The sequence below is a fragment of the Grus americana genome, chromosome 7 (assembly GCF_028858705.1).
Source record: "Grus americana isolate bGruAme1 chromosome 7, bGruAme1.mat, whole genome shotgun sequence".
NCBI classification, from domain to species: Eukaryota; Metazoa; Chordata; class Aves; order Gruiformes; family Gruidae; genus Grus; species Grus americana.
In genome coordinates this window covers 20783637-20804036 of record NC_072858.1, presented here as the reverse complement: position 1 = coordinate 20804036, position 20400 = coordinate 20783637, and the positions used below count along the sequence as shown (strand labels likewise).

The 20400-nt window shown below is 38.0% G+C and overlaps 1 protein-coding gene across 8 annotated transcripts in view; it reads left to right on the top strand.

Annotated features, from left to right (window-relative positions):
- MAPK8 (mitogen-activated protein kinase 8) overlaps positions 1–20400 on the top strand; it is a 142961-nt gene that overhangs the window by 111569 nt on the left and 10992 nt on the right. For 7 of the 8 annotated variants that reach the window (XM_054832046.1, XM_054832050.1, XM_054832048.1 and 4 more), the window contains 5 exons: positions 8840–9006; positions 11606–11735; positions 13020–13078; positions 13208–13346; positions 18130–18295. In XM_054832046.1, coding sequence (XP_054688021.1) covers positions 8885–9006; positions 11606–11735; positions 13020–13078; positions 13208–13346; positions 18130–18295 — 616 coding nt within the window. In that variant the 5' untranslated portion in view covers positions 8840–8884. Of the gene's footprint in view, positions 1–2898; positions 2940–8839; positions 9007–11605; positions 11736–13019; positions 13079–13207; positions 13347–18129; positions 18296–20400 lie in introns of those variants that run through there. The other variant, XM_054832049.1, reaches the window with a different exon arrangement.

Below are 20400 nucleotides of genomic sequence, written 5' to 3'. Positions count from 1 at the left end.
GGTCTAGTAATATCTTGCTGCAGTGTTCACCTAGCTAACGTTAACTCCTTTTTCCAAATTCCTTATCTGCATTAGCATTTAACACAGCTGGAGGTATTGCAAAATATAACTTTCCGTTTCAAGGGCAGTATGGAAAAAGAAAACATTATTAAAACCATGATTACTTTTGTGAATAACTGAACGAGAAGTGGAGCTGCCTTTAAGAAACAGAATGCTTTTGTTCTTTCGTTTCCTACATTTGAGCCTTTGAAGCATTTGTTTTATTAAGTATCTGAAGACTGGGCTCTATTTGCAATATCCATTTAGCAGATGTCCAGAAGCCCTTAAATGTGACAGCTGAAAATTAGACAAGCATTCACAAACACATGGTGCATACAAATCAGCTATGCGTGAACTGTATTTTCACAAAGAAATTAAATAAAATTCATTAATGCAAGAGCTTTCTATACACTGTGCATTTGTTTTGCTTTCAGTAGCAATCTAGTGTATATTTGAAATACTTTTGGCTTTCTGTAGGTCAACCAGAGATTCCTACAAAATATTCATTTTGATAGTGTTAGATCCCCTTCTAAATGCAGTTATTGAATCATCATTGATATGTAGCTTATGCCATTGTAATGTTGATTATATTACTAATTAATGTGTTAACATATGCAATTGTTTTATTTTAAAATTGCCTTTTTCCATTTCTGCATCTCTTTAACTGTCATGATCTTCATCTTTTGTCACCCTATTTCTGAGCAGTTACCGTAGTAATCTCCTTCCTTAATTGTAAACCAGTTTTGCGCAGGAGCCCCTAGTCCTTAGCATGCGTAGGTAGATCGCTGTCTTTGTTACTATTTGCGTTGTACCTAAGGCACATCTTGCCCCAAAGACTGTTTGCTGGCTTAGCATCCTAATTTTCTTCTAAGACTAGCTCATTTATGCTTGCTCTGAGGAAAGGATAGCTTTAGAAACCATGAACATCAACACCAAATCTGATTCCACACAGAACTTGTAATTAATGATGGTTGTTCCCCCCAATGATTTTTCACATTTCTTATATTTTGTTACATGTCAAGGTATTAGGGTATCAAAATATCTTCTCAGCTGTACTTCTTCACTGCAGTAGCAACAAACTGAATACATATAATTTCTTACATGAAAGGATACTTAGGGTAAGGTATTGTGCACTATAGCATGGGATGAATTCTGGATTTTCATTTTATGTTGTCTTGTAAAGATATAAAACAGCAATTAACGAGCAGTCTTAGAGACTTAGCTGTACAGAGCGTATGTTTCTCCACCCTTTAAGTTGGTAGTATTCTAGCCAATTCTATTTCCATGTCCCTAGAGGGAAAATTCTCTCTTGGGTTCCATTTCTTTGTCTGAAAGGAAGAGACATCTCTCAAATGTATGCTTTTTGTCAGTTTGCAATGCAACCTTTGAAGCTTTCCTGTTAATTGTTACTATCTCTAGTGTGGGAAAAGCGCAGAAGAGGTCATAAAATATTTTGTGCTCTTATGTAAACTGAGAGATCCTTTCTTCCACAAAACCTGTTCCATTTCTGTTCCTCTGCTTGGAATGCATGCATTCAGGTCACTGCATGAGAGAAGTAACATTGTGCATAATTATGTGTTGCTTTTAAAGTGATCTCTGATATAAAAAGCATGGACTTGGTATCTAGCTGATGTGAAGGCTAGCAGGTGTGATAGCCAAGAAGTTATTATTTGACAGTAGTACTGCATTGAAGGTAAATACTTAGCTGTCTCTTTGAAAGCACATGGTTTTCCAATTAAATTCTAATTATGAATACATAAACTCGCTGTGGTTAACTCAGGCGTAGACCAGTTAGGACTCATGTGAGCTGGGCAAGTTCTTGTAATTGCCTGCTGTTTCAGCTAAGCTTCTCAGAATCCTGGCGCAGATGTAAACTCCCTGTTTATCAGGGAGTGTAGTGACAGGACAAGGGGTAATGGGTTTAAGCTGAAGGAGGGTTGATTTCGATTAGATGTTAGAAAGAAATTCTTTACTGTTAGAGTGGTGAGGTACTGGAACAGGTTGCCCAGAGAGGCTGTGGATGCCCCATCCCTGGAAGTGTTTAAGACCAGGTTGGATGAGGCTTTGGGCAACGTAGTCTAGTGGAGGGTGTCCCTGCCCGCAGCAGGGGGATTGGAACTAGGTGATCTTTAAGGTCCCTTCCAACCCAAACCATTCTATGAGCCTGGGTTGATCTTAAAAGCAAAATGTGAGATTGCCCAAATCTGGCTATAATGGCACAGTGGATACAGGTCTGATAACCGTGTCTGTACTGCAAGCTCCGCAGAGCCATAAACCTCGACTGAGCCACACTGGTGCCAGCTGTAGTTCGAACACATTAAGTTCATTTACAGGTTGGGAGTGTGCTGTTTACACCTGGGGCTCTGTTACTTTGGAGGCCCTGTTATAGCTCTGTCCAGTGGTATGGATCATAGGCTTGAAAAGCATTAAATAAAACAGGGTCTGGAATGAGTGTCAAGTCATCTCTCTCTGCCTTCAAAGAAATCAATTTACACGCTCTGCAAAGGCAAGTTTACCAAATGTATTGCTATTGTTTATATAATTTTACATTTCATGTTTCTTGTTTTATCTAAGTCCATCTGGCCATTTCTAAGATTTTTAGTGAACCTGCTGTAGGACTTTTTAAGTGAAAGCTGCGTGAGCAAAGGATTAGCTCCTGTCTTTCCCACCCCACCTTTCTATCCCCAAATGCTGTTTCGCCAATGTTATTTAGACTGTACTGGAAAAATATTTTAACATATACTGTCCATACATTGTCCTGTATCTTGATTAGTACATTGAATGCTTTGTGTATTAGAGACAAAGTTTGATATTAGTATTAAAATACAGCATTTTGTTATTTTCCAGATATCTTGAAGTCAGCAAGTTTATGTAGAACAGTCTTGTTGAGAAGTGCTAAGGTACATGCCTTTCTTTAAACAGAAGTAAATGACAGTGTTTGCATACTTGTATATAAACATTGCTATACATTGTTTCTTTTATTCTAAAATCTTTTTTTAAAAAATATGCTTATTTTAAAACTGGGTGAAGAAATATGGTCAAACTTTATTGTCAGTATTGTTCTTTTGTGGAGGAGGAGGAGAATGGGGAGTCAATGAAACATTTTTATAAATATCCATACTTCTTAAGGTTCTTAAGCCATAATATTTACTTTCATAGGTATACGCTACTTGTCTTTTCAAGGAGCTACAAGTTCAATGCATCCATGTTCATGCTTTTACAACTTAAACTTTATCAGACTGTATAAAAGTGATGAGTGGAAATTGTTGACCATCTTAAGTCTCCTTCAAGACTATTGATTTCTAGTTGCTTTTAGTGGAATCAGCCTTAGACTTAGGCTCTGCCTTGCGGGTTCCCTAGGTGACTTTCACTGTATGGATATAGTGTTATTTCCGTTTCCAACATTTTTATTGTGCTTCCTCAGGTAAATGCTACTTATGGCAATCTGAAGTATTAGTAAGTTAATATGCCAAACCACACCGTACTATCTTAGGTTTCAGTTTTGGAGTATCCTTATCTTGAGTAATTGTGGGCTGCCACTAAAAGCTTGCCATGTATTGAAATTTGCTTAGGCAAGGTATTTTCAAGGAAAAGCACAATAGTTGATGTGTGAGAGGAAATGGAAGTATTCTGCGGGATTCTTCCCCTGCTGACAGTTGACAGCATTCTGGCAAGTTGACAGTTAATGGGACAAATGTATTATTAGTTTCCTCATTAATAATAGAAATCTGGAGTCTGCATCCTGCCTTTCTTCCCATATGTGCTTCTGGAAAATTGCTAGAAAATGGAGCAAAATGTCAAATTTCAGGCAGGCGAGTTTATCTGGTATAGCTTAATCATGTTTTAATAAAAGACATTGCAGGCATACATTGTGTAAGAATCTTGAAAGTCTGACAGTTTCTGAATTTAGACTTAGTTTAATATTTTAAAGGCTAAGACTTTTGGTGTTGTGGATCTTTGAAGCTAGACTTCATAAGATTAGTCACCAGCAAATTAGCAGATAGGAAAAAATGAAGTCTTTGGCTTTCTTCTGGGAGCTGTATTTACAGAGCTGGACAACATCAGACACTTCTGAGGATGATTTTGTGAGAGGTGAAGAGACAGGAAGCACAACGGGTTCAGTGAGAGCAAAGCATTGAGTGGAAGTAAACTTGCTTATAAAATGAGAGGCTTACGCTTTCCACGGTCGATGGACAAAACTGTGTAGAAGTTATAAGGGACTTTGAAGCGAGAGGTGCAGAGGAGATGGATGTCAGGGCTGGTTCAGGCAGAGGAAGCTGTAATGGCCAGATGAAATGCCGGAGGGTTGGAGGTGAGGGGAGAGTGTATGTATGTTCTGAGACTTCTGTCATCTGTGCTGATCTGAGTGCATTATGTCCAAGTGGTTTATTTACATCCCACAATAGCTCACCATACAAAATATGCAAGAAATAGCTTTTTTGAGAATTGACTCCGTTTCTTCTCAAGCTGGTTAAGTCAGTTTTATGCTAAAGCATGCATTTAAAATGAAGAGATAGACTATACCTCTTGCTAACACAGTAGAGGCTGATAATTTTTGATGAACAGCACACGGGGCTGCAGAAAAAGGAATGATAATTTAGATGCTTCTCCTTCCTCACTCCAGGATACCTCTCCCTCCTTCCTCATTTATTCGCTTTTCTCTCTTGCTATCACTGTTTAATTGATATCATTTTTCTATCCTATCTATTGGTCTGGGATGCTTTGAATTCTTTCTCTGCTTCAGCCATTATTATAAGCCTATGCTTCCATCTCGTGAAGCCTATGGGAGCGAACCTCATGGATAATGGGAAAGGAACCAACTACTATGATTCTGGTTGTGTGTGCTCAAGCATATGTTTAGCTGCATGAAGATTTTTCAAGCTTGTTTCTAAGTCAGTTGGGCAACACACTAATGTATGTGTTCAGCTAAACCTATCTGGTATCTTCATCTTTCTCATGTTTTGAACTGTGCTGACTGTCACTACTCTGAGTAATGGTAAACAAGAATATCCTAATCCTTTTTTTGATACACACTGGGATACAAGACGCTACATATATTAGTCTTTAAAAGGTATAACATTAAATTTGGAGTGGTGCTTCAGAGCTGCTGTATGCAACTGTATATTGAAGTACAAAAACTTCCCAGTTGTATCTGAGTATTTGTTTTTCTTCTGTGTTTTGACTGCTTTTACTTGTGCATTACACCCTGACTTGAAGTTTCTCAGGAGTTCTTTAAACTAATTGGTTTTTTTGTTTGGTTTTGGGCTTTTTTAAATTTTAAGTTCTAGGTGTCATGACTGACATCAGTTGGTGAATTTTTCAGCATGGTAGGGGGACATTTAATTATATCTGTCACTGAATCATGTCCCTCAAACACTTAGCTCATTCTTTTTTAAGTAACCAATTATAATTAAACCATTGACAGCAGGAGTTTGTAATTTGTATGCAATTAAGACAGGAATGTAATAATGCTTGGGACTAGAGAGTTTAGCAGATTTATTTATTTTTCTTAATTTTCTAACTGTAACTTTTGAAATGCCCTGAATTGTGATACAATGTATCTGCAATATTTTGCTTTAGGGATCTATGTTGCAATAGTTTCTCTTTTAAAAGTTTTTTTAATAGCTACTTAAAAAGATTTAAAATATTTGAATTTTTGATTGTTGGAAGTAGATGTTATAGATGTTTCTTTTCTCTATTTAGGCAGTCCAATGAAAAGAAACTTTGGCTCTAACTGATTTCACACTTGGGGAGCAAAACCATCTTGTACTTACTCTGAGGCTTGAAAAAGCGTAGTGAGATGTATCTTCTTTAGATAAGCCTGGTTTTCTCCATGGGTATGGAAGGGCAGGTGAGGACACAGCTTTTTGAGAGAGGTGAGCTTTCTGTTCTGCGGAAGTGGCAAAACCAAAGATTGTTGAAGAAGGGGAAACAGCCTCAAATGAGTGAGGTGGTGGGCTGGTGCCAGGCTGGCCTCCTGCCTGCTGTAGTCCTGACTGAAGCTGTCTGTCGGCCAAATACGTAGGCTCCAGTGCTCATGTATAGGCAAAACTATCCTTCCTGCTTTCTCACTGTCTGGCCATGGGTAGATTCCCCTTCTTCCCTGGTGGCTTTACTTTGGGAAACACCTGCAGAGCCCGGGGGGGTGGACCATGAGAGTTGTAATGCTTCCTGGTGATCTCCTCTATTTGTGATACAGTCGTTGGCTAAAGTGAAAGAGAAAATTTACATACCAAACCTTGTCACAAACGTGATTTTATTTTAGGATCAGCATAGCTACTCTAATAGTCCAGAGTGTGGGCTTTTGAATTTATGAAGCTTAGACTTAGTGTACAAATGGTTTAATTTTTTTTCATTTATCTTTGAAGCAGAGAGGGATAGACTAATTGGTTATAGGCAGTAGCTAGATGTCTGCAAAACTAATACATTCAGAAAGGAGTGAAAGCTTTATTACAGAAAGATTACACGCATAATTCTTTTTTCTTAGTAAAAATAGGCAAGGATTTCTTTTACATGTTGCTATATGCTAAAATACTGTTATGAATTGTAAAATGGTTAGTAAATACAAATTTCCCTGTACATATTGACAAGCAGATTTTACAGTATTAAACGTGTAGCAAATGACAAAGCAATAGAATTTGCCTGGTAATAATACCATGTATGGTATACGTATAAAATCTGTTAATATAAAGGAATTCTTTTCTAAGAGAATGCTTTCTTTCAAGATCTTTTTCTTAAACTATACTTGCTTTGTTTCACCCTTTGATCCAATGAAGTTTACCAAATTGAAAGAAAATTCAGTTAAACACTTGGCTTTGGCTGTTCAAAATATTGACCTTTAAATGGGAAAGTGTCAACGTTCATCTGCCAGCCTGGGATGGAGAGGAGCAGTCCTTCCTGCATTTCTTTCCAAGGAATTATCCAAAGTGAAGCATTAAACTTTCATTATCTTGATGCTGATACCAAACAGCAGTGCTCACTCTATCTACTAAGCTGTTCCAGCTAATCCTACATTGTTCAATGCGTCTTAATACAGTTTTAGTGGATATACTCAATAGTGGTTTTTTTCTGAGCTGATGATGAGCACCTGTAAGATTGTGTGAATTATTTTCTTCATTCTTTGTTTTCTGATTTTCAAAAATTTGTTTGGCTGATTTCATACATTCCACAACAAATTGTCTCTCTGCTAATTCAGGGGTTGGGGTTTTTTTTGTCATTATGTGTTTGTTGGGCATCTTTATTCCAAAAATTTGTGTGAGTACATCTGTGAAGAAAGTGTTGAAAAAGAGCTGGGGATGGTGTCATGTACTGTTGAGAAATTGGGCTTTTTGGCTCCCCTCAGTAAGCCTACCTCCACCCCATAGAGCTACTGTTTACAGTCTGGATCCCCAGCTTGTGTACAGTTTTTCTTGTGCTGGGTAACAATTCTTGTCCAGTTATGCCTCCCCTATCAACCTGAGAAGGAAGCCTTTAACAATACTGCTAATACACTGGTATAAGCTCCTTTGGTATTTAGTTAAGTCTTTCTGACAGTCATTTTTTGGACAGTATTTTTATTTGTTTAATAGACATTTCTTTTGAGATAAATGCCAATTAAGGTAGTGCATTTTAAAATTATAATATACTTAAAAATGTGTCCTCTTTAGAACTTCAGAGTGCATTTTATTGCACCTGTGTAGTTGAAATGAATGCAGGTTAGCTAGTTGAAAGTGGAATTCAGTAAGTTTACAGATTCTTAAAAGAATTCTACTTGTACAACATTTGCAATTATTTGTGGAGGCCACATTTACACTGTCTGCGTTTTCAGAGCTTGTTTAAAATTTAATAAATGTGTAGTGTCATGGTATACGGAAGCAAGAATCTGTTTGGGGCTGTTGAATAATGATATAGGAAAATGTTCCTTAAGTTAGTTTATAGAGGAAGACAGCATGCTGTTGCTCTTGAAGAACTGAAGAAATTTCTTCTTTTAGTCAAACAGGAATTTGTGCTACTAGACATCTATTACAGCTACACCCAAAACCCATGTAAAGAAAAAATTAAAAGTGCACAGTTCACATCAAAGAAACAGGAAATTATACAGTAAAAGCCACTGTGCAGTTTTATTTTTTTCTCCTATGGGCATGTGCATTGAGGTGTTGTTGCCTTTCTCTTTTTAATATGGGGAAAGTTTGGTGGAATATACATCCTTTCTTCATACTCTTGTTCTTCTTGCCCTGATTATTACTTTTATTCATAGGAGCTAGTATGCGAGATGTCCAACAAGGCCAGTTTTCTTTTTCTGCTCTATATTGACTGTATGCATTTCCACATCAGTGACAGGTATTCCTGGCAGTTGTGACCAAGAGTATTTTGATGATTGCAATGTCTGGAAGACTTGTTGATGTTTTTTTACTCTTCTGTTTACAGAGTCATGCAACAGCTTAGATTGGAAAGGACCTCTGGAGAGTGGTCCAAGCCCTGCTGCCCTGCTGCATGCATGTGTGTGAAGGGATGGCAGCACTCTTGGAGCTCTCTGGATAACATCTGCTTTTCTGCCTTTTGATCTTCCTTTTTTGCTGTCTAAGATTTTTACTATCATCCGTTCACTTTTGTTTTTCTGTTACTTTTGCCCTTCTAGAATCTTATCTTAGAAACATTCCTAAAAATGAAACATTTCAGACACGTGCTATCTCATTCCTGCAGATGTGAAAAATAACACACATTTGCGTATGGGAGTTGTCTTCTGCGTATTATAAAGAATTTTGCCTTTTGTCAGATTACATACAGTTGTAAAAGCTTTTCAAATGCCATTTCTTTACAGACCAGAAGCAAAATTTGGATGAAGCGATCTAACTAAGTTGCCGTCATGAGCAGAAGCAAGCGTGACAACAATTTCTACAGTGTTGAAATTGGAGACTCTACTTTCACTGTATTGAAACGGTATCAAAACCTAAAGCCAATAGGATCAGGAGCACAAGGGATAGTATGGTAAGGTTTCGTTAACATTTAAATGTACTTTTAGGTTCCCTTAATAGAATGGGAGTGTGGAGAACTACCTTTTTACGTGCAAAACAGCAATAGTAATTGTTGGCTGTTTTTCCTCAGCAAGGGCTGTTGCTGTTGGGTTTTGACCTATGTCCTTTCCTGCTTCCAAACTGATGCCCTTCCGTGCAAATTCAGCCAGCTGTGCAGAGTCCCATAAATTAATGAGGGAAAAAAAACCTGGATAAAGAAACTAATCCTAAGCCACACTGCTTACAGTGAAACAAAAGCCAGAAATACTCTGTATAATATTTGCTGCTTGTAAATGCTTTTACTTCTCGAAATGGTTTGTAAGGGGCCTGTTTTGCTTAGTTTCATAATCTAAGTAGTCATCGATACCGGTTAGTGAGCATTTGTGATGCCGGCTGTCATTGTAATATGTAGATACCTGATGCAGTTTAGGAAGATATGACTTGACAATATAATTCTTTGAATAAGAACTCTGTTGTGTGGACTGAAGACTGTCCAGTTGATTTAAGATTGGTGATAACTAGCTGCTTGTAGGCACTGCTTCCTGTGCAATGACATTGCCCCAAAGATAAGTGTTGGTTTAAACGACCTGCGAATTTTTTGAATGTTCAAGAGAAGGATGTAGATAGCACAGGAACTTGCAGATTTTCCAATTTATTGTAACTCTTAAGATGCTAACTAGGGATGTAAAAATAAAAAAGAAACATTGAGGAAGAGAAAGGTAGGGAAAAGCGTAATCTTGTCAAACACTTTTCCCTGTAACCTCTTTACTACCTTGATCGTGTCTTGATTAGAGTTTAGAGACTATGTGGTATGGATGGGTTTTTAATTTGTATTTGTGTTTTAGCTGGGTTAATAATAAAATGGTGTGCTTAGTGCAAATGAAAACTTGAAGGCCAGTACTTTAGAAAGAGCTGTTTTTGAAATGATAACTTCTGGCATTAAGATTATTTGATCTGTAAGTAGCAGCAGCAGAAAAACTGATCTGAATTTCGTTTGCATGTATGTTAATATTATGAGGACATAGTTGGTTAGAGTTTGTTTAGTTGCTACAGAAATGCATGCAGAAGCTTTAAATGTTACTGCTGTCCTTCGGATTCCTGGTCATATGTTACTGCATGTTTTCCAAATTTACTGCCCCTCCTAGAACTGAGATCCAAAAACTGATCACGTAATTACTCTAGTGTCATTCTGTAATTGCGGCTAGTGGTACTTGAAACCTTTTTAGTTAAACTGCTCTGATTATCCCAAGTACTGGAGTGCTCATGTGGTTAAATCTTGCCCGTGTCTGGAGGAGATAGGGTGTAATTCTTGTGATTTGGGTTGGAGTATTTTGGTTGTTTTGTTTGGTTTTCTTAAAAACCTGATCCAACTTGATTTGGAGGAATATTAAGTAGATGGCCTAAAGGCTCAACCATATCTGATGCTGAAACAGACTGTAAGGCTATCATTATGTACTGGTGATGCAGAAGTTTAAATACTGTTACAGGAGTCCCATGTTGGCATCTTTCCTAGCCACCTCTTTGCTCTTCATACGTAAGATATTCCTTATCCTGGGGGTATGTGGGGGAAATTCCAGATAGTGTAAACCAAAGAAAGTTACGAATATATGATGTTCCCATTTTTTCTTTCTTCGATAATGACTAGAGGTTTTGAAGAAGTAAAAAAAAAAAAAAAATCATTTAAGCCTACATACTGTATAGACAACATAGTAGCTGGTTAGATTTAGTAGATGCTGACCATTTACTGGCAGATATTCTTCATTAGGTTTGAGTACCATTCTTGATAAGAGACAGGAAAACAGTATTTTCCCTGCTGAGGCATTTTTAGTAACTGATAAATATTTCCTGAGTCTGCATGGCAGTCAGCTGTCGTATTACTTCTTACAGGAAACAAAATGCGTGCCTTCCTGTCATGGAAATGTGATATGTATGGGAGTTGTCCCCAGTAACAGTCTTCATCAGTTAAACACCGTGTCACTGAATCATATGACAATCTTGGTGTTAGTCTGCAAACCAAAAGTTATTATTTCTTTTTACCAAGTAAAAAGCCAGTGACATCAAGACATGAAAGCTTTCCTAACAATTTTTTGTTTTATCTTGACATTGATGCTGTCATTGTCATGAGGATATTTAACAACTGTGTAAGTGAAAACATGGGAACTTTATATAACCTACTTTTCCTCTCTCCTCCCTTCCTTTCAGTGTGAAGATTTTACATAAAATTGATGTGCTTTTTATGTTTGCAGTGTTTTGGATCTTTTTTAGGCGGTCTGTTCTTGAGTGCCAATCAGCGGTGAGAACTCAATATCTTTAGTAAGATATTTTAGGAAGCAGAGATCCTTCGTTATTTTGTGGAGATTGTCATGTGTTAATACTATGAAGCTGGGAAACATTTCTAAATTTTGAATTGCTCAGCATACAAGAGCACTTTGCTATTGCACTCTCTAAAGCTGAATAATACTGGAAATTTGGTTTATCTGCAGACATGATACAAGGTATCTGAAAAAGGTGGCAACTGCCACAGCTTAAAGGACCTTGACACTGAGATGTAATAATATTAATTTTAATTACAGTGCAGCTTATGATGCCATCCTTGAACGAAATGTTGCAATCAAGAAGTTAAGCCGACCGTTTCAGAACCAAACCCACGCTAAAAGAGCCTACAGAGAGCTTGTTCTTATGAAGTGCGTTAATCACAAAAATGTGAGTGCAGTGTCCTGCTTTAAATGTTAAAGAATTAACTAGAAGGTTATTCTTTGTAAAAGTCTTAAAAGTAACTTCAGAGGATGGCATCCTCTGTAGATTATAGAGATCTTCATTGCGTGATGGTATCTCCATGATAAGTACAGAAGGATTTTTCAGAAGAGCTATTATTGACTAATTTTAATACATGCCCAATCTTTAAATACCTTTTCAAACTCAGCAAGGGAGTCAGTGTTACACTGCTACATTATACAGGCAGCTGGCAAATAAGAATATCATGAGTGGTAAGTGCATCCTTGTTTCTGTTTGCTACTGGTAGACAAATAGAAGAAAAAGGGCTGGTTTGGTTTGTTTTTTTTTTTTTTTCCCCGATGCATGGATGAGTTAGGAATCTTGTGTTGTAACAATAGGAACTGTCTGATGCTTAAGAAGCTGTGGACTGGACCAGATCACAGAAATGGCGAGAGAATAAGTGATAAATTTATCAGAGTTGAACTACAGAAGGCTGATATTGGCCATTTTCTTCCTTCAGAGACAGCTGTGTGTAGTGTTCCTCACCTTCCTTCTTAACCCCCCTTCAGCAAGATATAATCCCCCCTCACTTCTAGGGAAGGAGAGAGTCATAGAAGACTTACTCGGTCTTTTAGCTACTTGGGAAAATTTTACATTTTTTTCTAAAACAGATGGTTTATATGTGGATTCTCTGAAGGAAATTTTACCTAATAGCATAATTTGTCTGATAATGAACTATTGCAAGCCTGCTTGACCCTTGATGAGTAGTAGCTTGCCCTGTTTCTGCACATCCCATCCATTCTTAGCAACTGGGAAATGTCCTAAAGCAGCTCCAAGAATCTGTTTTTCTCTTTGACTGGACTTGTTGCTTCACCTCTGTCAATGGCAAGCTGGTATCTCTTAGGTAGTCTTGGTCAGTTTTTAAGTTTATTTTTCCTCATATGCAATAAAAGTCTTACCACTCTCCTCAAACTGAAGGTAGGAGGCAGGGAAAGACTGACTAACTTCCTTAGGTGTTAAGCTTTGAATATCATCTTGTTAATGCACACAGAGTGTCCTTAGATTATGTGATTTATGGAGGAAAAATACTCCTCCTAAAATTATTAGCATCTATTACAGCATGTTAGGCCTGGTTGAGCCACTAGAGCATCCTGAGCTTCAGTCTGTACCAGGAAGTTTGCATCAGAATACTGGGTATCAGGTTTGAAATGTTGACTTTGTGATTTAGCTATTGCTATGGTGCAATTATACTTCCTCTCCCCCTTCCTACAGATAATCGGCCTACTGAATGTGTTCACACCACAAAAATCCCTGGAAGAATTTCAAGATGTGTAAGTCTGATTTGACCTGAAGCTGAGAATTAATTTTAAAGTATTCGTGCAGAAAGATGAGCAAGGGAAAGAATACAATAAAGTGGCAGTATTATCTGATTATTATTCCTTTTTTTTTTTCTTCGTAAGCTACATAGTGATGGAGCTCATGGATGCAAATCTCTGCCAAGTGATTCAGATGGAGCTAGACCATGAACGAATGTCCTATCTTCTTTATCAAATGCTGTGTGGTATCAAACATCTTCATTCAGCTGGAATTATACATAGGGTAAGTGATCTTAACTGTGTATATTTTGCATTGCACCTGATGTCTCGAGTGTTTAAAAGATGGGAAAAATTCAGAAATAGGAGCACAAAGGGTGATCCATAGCCTGTCCCATAGGTAGAGAGAGAAAGCTGAAAGGAAATCATCACACTTAGCTTTTTTCCACTGTAATTCTGAAATGAACCTTTTGAATGTTTGAATAATTTGATAATAATCTGCACAGAGCAAATAAAGATTTTTGCAGTGAGTGACATTACCTCCTCTAATTCTATATAATGTTCTGTCTTAGTAGTCATGGCAGAAAATATCTGAAAGCATCTTTGCCTTTATTGTTTTGGTAACCAAACCTGAAATCCCATCTTTTGGAAGAACTGCCCATTTTATTTCTGCTCTTTTACTAGCAGAATAATGAATAAATATCTGAAGTCTTCAGATAAACAGATGATGATAAAGACCTGTAAGTGGAACTTTCATACGCCTGTGTGTCACAGAGCATTCACTCAGACTCTGCAGACAAAACTGACTACTGCTTTTTAAATGGTGTGTGTGTTGCAAACCAGTCAAGAAATTCTGAATTTAAAGTTGCCTGTTCAAGTTGAACATCTCACATATATTTGTATATAGTGTAAAGATTGCTTGAGATTGTCTAGTTATAACTTTTCAAATGTAATCTCTGCTATTTTGGGAAATTGTAAACTTGTATTTCTACAGTGCTACATTTTTCATTATAATTTTTTTTAGAGTTTTAAAAATGCAGAAGATATAACTTATTCATGTGCGATACTTTCAGTCATTGCTACATAGTCTTCCTCATGGATGGTGTACACAGCAAAGCAGACCACGAATGGCAGCTCTGGGTGCTACCACAGGAATTGCTATGTTAGTGACCGGGGTGTTGAATGGCCTGCAGGCTAGATTGAGCAGCATGACACTCCCGTTCAGTATGCTGGTTTTCCCTATGGGGAACTGGGACAATTGTTTGAATAGAGAATATGGTTTGAATGGCCAAACACTGCTTCCTTTTGCTCAGCTAGCTATAGCTGCATCATTCCAGCGAGGAGCTCAGGGAGGGAGGGTGAAGGCTTCCTTCTTACCTGCGATTTGCCCCGACCTGCTGTGCTTGAAAGAGATGGGTGAGGGAAGGTAGACAGAAGCATCGCCTGCAACCGGGCATTGCACCCTGTGCTTCTTGGTCTGCATGTGGGCATTGAGACAGGTCAGTAGGCTGCTTGTGTTATTCTGGGGATGCTAGGAAAAACTGGGTTACTTCACTTACCACTGTTGCGATATTATATTGCTTATGACTGATTTTATGCAGCCCTCTGTGTCCTAATGCATGTGCCTGTGGGATTGAAATAATGGTTTTGTATGCAGCTTCACATTTTCTGGTCTCTTCAGTACTTAGGTATGCAAGTTTAACGTTGCGGGTTTTCCTCGGTCTTTTTTATTTTTGGAAAACTGCATCTTGTATGGACGTGCTAGAGTAGGTAATGTAAGAGTGTCTCTTTCTGTGCATCTTAGCGCAGGTGGGAGGCAGCTTCTAAAACTTCACTTGCGTCAAGGGCGGTTTGTACTTCTATAAAGCGGACATCAAACTGTTGAGCCTGTAGAAGTCATGGATAAATGTAAACATTTGTACGTTTATAGAAAAGAAGTAACTTCTCAGGTAGTTATTGGGCAGGAATAAAGACAGCTTTGAGGATAGAATTCCCGTCTCTGTAAATACGGGTGAAGTCATTGAAATGCTTCCTATTGTGCAGTAATACGAAGTACAGGAATAACCTATTCCAAAGAGACTATATGCTGTGTAAATAGTAACATATGTATGCATGAATGCTTTTGAACGATGTGGGCAGGTAAGTTTCACTTGCGTGTCTTCGTGGTAGATTTTCTGCTGACAGCTTCTCAGACTTTGTTAGAAGAGTAAGGATGTTCAGGCAAAACGTTTGTGTTACTTACCTGCTGTGTGTGTTATGCTGCTATACTTCAAGGTGTAAAGTATCAAAATCCTGTTTCTGTGTGGAACAAGTCAAACAAAACCTCAGAAAACAAGGAGGCCATGCTTGAAAAGGGACGTATTTCATATGGACTGTGTGGCTGCAGTAGTAACTTCATACCCCTCTTCCCGACTTTCAGCACCACTGTCCTTAATGACTACAGTGAATTACTTTGTTGAAACTAGTTACTCCTTAAACATAGTCTGCACTGCTGTGGTTGCCTGTGGAGCATTCTGGCTATGAATCTAGCGTACTTCTTTAGTGTCCTCTAACGTGTTAAGCTTTTTTTGGTGTTGGCAGTTTGACACGGTTTTTAACTGGGTTCTTCAGCTTCTAATACAGCTGCAATAATCCCAGCATCTCAGTAACTTTTTCAAAGGTTGCTGAATGACTGAAATTATGACAATCTGTATATGTGCCTGTAGCGCTGGATACTGCCTGCCATTGAAATAAGTGTTTTTTTCATAGTAAACTAGAGGCACAGAACAAGGCAGAGATCAAACACAAAGAGTTTCAGGCAATTTCACCCAGAGGTTTTAGGGGGCATACTTAGCTGCCACAGCAGTGGATAAAGAGTTGATCTTGGTAAAGATTCGAATATAGCTTTACACCGACTTTAACAGATGTTGGCAAATGAACATTACTGTGTTCAAAATGTTTTGCAGAGACAGAGTTTTCAGCAAGTATAGAAGTACATGTTCATTTATATTTCGCCATCTGAGGAGGATGAATGATCAGCGTTGCAGAGTTGTGCTTCGCTGACTTGCTGAAGGACACAAAGCGTCTCATTAGTCTTGCATGGAGGCTCTGAAACATTGTATTCTGCCTGATTTTGAGCACTTAACAAAGGTGCCTAATTACGGAAGCCCTTCACGCAAATCTTTCTTTAGAAAGGGAATAGCCCACAGAAGCCATGAATTACCCTCCAGAGATGCCCTTCTCTCCCTGTCTGGGTAGTGGGGAGACAGCTGTCAATAATCTCTGATTTTTAGGCACTGACGTTTTACATTTTTAAGGTTAGGCAAGATATCTTCTGCTATAGGTTCTGGATATATTTATACAGCCTAACTAACTTGATCACTCTTATAGGAGCTTTTGAGTCCTTATTTATTTAAAATATAAGAAGTATTGGCTCTCTATGGATTTGGATGCAGTGTAAGTCAATTCTTGCCTCTATTTTGAAGGACAGTTCTGTATTCCAAATTACAACATGTTCCTAGGCTTCATGACAACTACGTGATATTCAGAAATTAAGGATGGACAGTACTCTGTAAGCTTTTGTTTTTTATCCTTGTACTTGTTTTTCTCTTGCAATGGGAAGATCTTTTAACATTTTCAGTGTTAATCCTGCAGCTTTGGGGAGAATGAGTATGGTTAATACTCTAAGCATGCACCTGGGATTCTGCAGTGAACAACCGCCAAATAATAGCAGTGTGCAAAAATAAAGCTGATAATAAACAGGATTGTAGCAGGATCTGAAACATGCATATTAAATATCTGGAATGCCTTATAATACTTGAATTAATTCGTGGCGTTTGAGAACTTTTAAGCCAAAGTTGTCTGCAGAGTCTTTGTGTGTGTGATTTGGAAGTGCATGTGTGAATATGTAAGTATGCAAGACTTTTAATTACCCATTAAAATTCTATTGTTCTGGAACTCTTTTTTTTGTGGTTTCCTCTCTGTCTTTAATGCAGCTTTCTTAGCTTTCTGAGGAGTTTGCTGAAAGCCATACAAGTACAAATGGAAACTACATATATCTTGCAGATAGTCACTTTTAAGTCTTAATGAAACAGTGAAAGATAGGGCTGCTTATCAGATGCCTGCAGCTCAAACGCTGGAGTCCTCTGCCACATCTTGGGTTTTTCAGTCATTAATCTTAGCAGAGTGTAGGCAGAAAGGATCTGAGTCTTATCTGTCTCAGCCTGTGTGCTATGAATGGTTTTATGATGGCAAAGTTATTCTGAAGTTACTCTGTAATATTTGCTCTGTGACATTCAGGTGTGTGTAAGAACCTTGTGAGATAATCAGTATGTCTGTATAAATAGATGTTGTAAAGCCACTACCGTCAATGTGGTTTTAGGGTTCAAGTGAAGAGAATACCGTTACCAAGTTTCTAATTAAGATGATCTGAAGCTGTATCAGGGAATTTTCTACTCCAATTTAATGTTTGTGTTAATTTCTGGCAGTTTTTCAGTGGTGCCTTTTTGGGTTTGGTCACCAAAATTAGTATAAAACCAAATCCTAAATGGGAAACTAAATCTGTGTGAGCACGGGGATTTCCTTCCAGTTCAGAGAAACATCTGCATTGGTTCAAACGAGGTAATGCAGCCTCAACTAGCAAAGAAACCTTTTACTTTTTACATGCATGTTATAATTTTAATAATTATTGTATCAAGATGATTATTGCATCAAATGATTTTGGCAATTGTCATGTTACCTGTATTCTGCATCGTAGTAATAACTGTTCTTCCAGTAAGCAGTTTCTAGATCTTTCCTCAGAGCTAATATTTCTTACTAATCTCAATTTATTTCAGACATTGCTAATATATCTTGTAACGCTGGTCGTATTTTCCTTCTTTAATTGCTATATAAATCTACAAGCACAATAAGGGAATTAGTTCTGTAGTCTGCTGAATGCATATGAATTAATGCAAGGGGAAACTGCAGTTATAGCAATAACCTAGTTGTACATGTGGGGTTTAATGTTGGTAGTATTACCTTTTAAAAATGTGAACCACAGAGTACTTTGTGCTTGTCTTAGCAGTCATATATGATGTTTCTTTTTAAAGGATTTAAAGCCCAGTAATATAGTAGTAAAGTCAGACTGCACTTTGAAGATTCTTGACTTTGGACTGGCCAGAACTGCAGGAACTAGTTTTATGATGACGCCTTATGTAGTGACTCGTTACTACAGAGCACCAGAGGTCATCCTAGGGATGGGATACAAAGAAAACGGTCAGCAAATACAGTCTTTCTTTGGCATAGCTTTATTTTTTGTTTGGCACACCACATTTTACATGTTAATGTTTTTTTTCAAGCTGTAGAAATTTTATAAATTAGCCTTGTGACCAAAATGCAGATTCTGGATACACCAATTTGTTTGTTCAACTCAACCCATTAGAAATGTTTGCATTTAATAGGAGAAGAAATTGAGGGCCTTGTTTGTTTAAAAATTTAAATAACTTGCTTGGTAGATTAAGTTTCATCCAGGAAGAACTGGAAATATATTTTCTTAATACGTGGTATGTACCTTGGTATACCATCACCTGACTTTATTCCTGATGAGGATGTAAATTGTAATTCATCAGTAAATGCATGACCTAAATTTAATGTTTAAATAACTATATTCAATATAGCCTTTCAGGTTGTAGGGAACTTAAAGGCTACTGAGGAACAAACAAGCTAAAACTACCTACTGTGGCGTTGCTTTTTATTTCAACCAGCCTACTTTATAACTGTCACGCTAAGTTCTTAATTAATGTTGCTGAAGAAATCTTCAATAATATACTTGAGACAAGAATGCAGAGTACCGTCATGAAGCATCATAGATTCTTTGAGGTCCATGATGAATTCCAAGGAAATTTGTTTACTTTATCCCCCTGCTTGCATACATTTCCCTCCTCTTTATACTCATTCTGTGGCCCTTTTCTCAACATCTTCTACAAGAAAATAAGGAAAGGATACAGCATGTGAGGGAAACACACAATCAAGTACATTGCATCTTCTGAATGAAACAGCTAGTATCGTTTAGGAAACCAAAGTAACATGTTGTTCCTGAAAATCTGTTGTAGCAGCCCCGATTCTGCTGCCATTTCATTGATCCACTGTCCCTGTGGTCGGTTCAGCTCCCTTGGTGTTCTGCCCTCAGGCAGGCACAGTGCACAGAGCTCACCGGTCCTTCAAGGTATTTTAAACCCTCTATTGATTAGTCCTCCAGTAAGGCCCATGAGGTGTCGTGATGTTGTCTCCTGGTGATGCGAGGCATGGCTCCTCAGGGTACTGGCACAACTGGGGCTTGCTTTGCTTTTCAGGATTCTTAATGTAGTCTGCAAACTTGCCTGGCAACTGCGTACCATTACGGCAAGTGACTTCAGGTTGTGTGTAAATGATAGCCGCTGTGTGCATAGTGGGTTGATTTTGTTGTCATTTATAAAAGCCAAGAAGAAAGACTAATATCGGTGTTGACAATGAAATAAGCCAGCTCAGAGGAATGAAAATAGATCTGTTCTGCAAGGCTGTGGGTTTTATTTCTGTTTGGATCATTAGCGTGCATGAGAGGATGTACATTCCTTCAGATGGCCTCCATTGGCTATTTTTCCTGTAATTTAGAAGTCAGAAGTTGAGGGGAGCAAGCTTAAAGTTATTGTTTTAACTGCTACAGTTTTTTAGAAAGCATATATTTAAGTTTTGTCTTTTTTTTCCCCCTTCAAGACTTGACTTTGGCCAGTAGGTACAAGAACCTAAAGCTGTAGTCTGAGTCATGCAGCTGCCTTACAGAAGGAATTGATACAATGGAAGTCACAAGTTTTCTGACTTAGCTTGCCCAGTTTACATTTTTCTTTTAAATATTGAGTAATTTTTAGTTGCAAAAGTGTGAAACGTTCTTTCCACTAAAACGTTGCTTAGGTTATTATCGGAGTTAAATAGATGGTGTTCTAGTGCAGCCTGTCATGCTAGTGACAATCCTTTTCCTTAAGCAAGCGTGAATTGTGTTGTGCAGCAGAATATAAATAAAAATTTACTTTCATATGAAAACCTATCACGTCTTTCCAAAGCCAAATACATGGTCGTTGAATTGAGAATAACACTTTTGGAGAATGTAAAAGTAAATCCGTGGGCTAACTGAGTCAGAAGACAATCTGCATTTCCATATGTACTGTTGTCATTAAAAGGCTATTTACATAAACTGTTACTCTTCTCAGTCTTTGCCTGATGAGTTCCACGTTGTGGTGCTCCCCTGACAGGGAGGCAGGGCTGCCGAGGAGAGGGAGGGCAGGTATCAGGGATGTACTTACACTAAGAACCATGGGCTGTCCAAGATCCTCACCTGTTGGGATTGA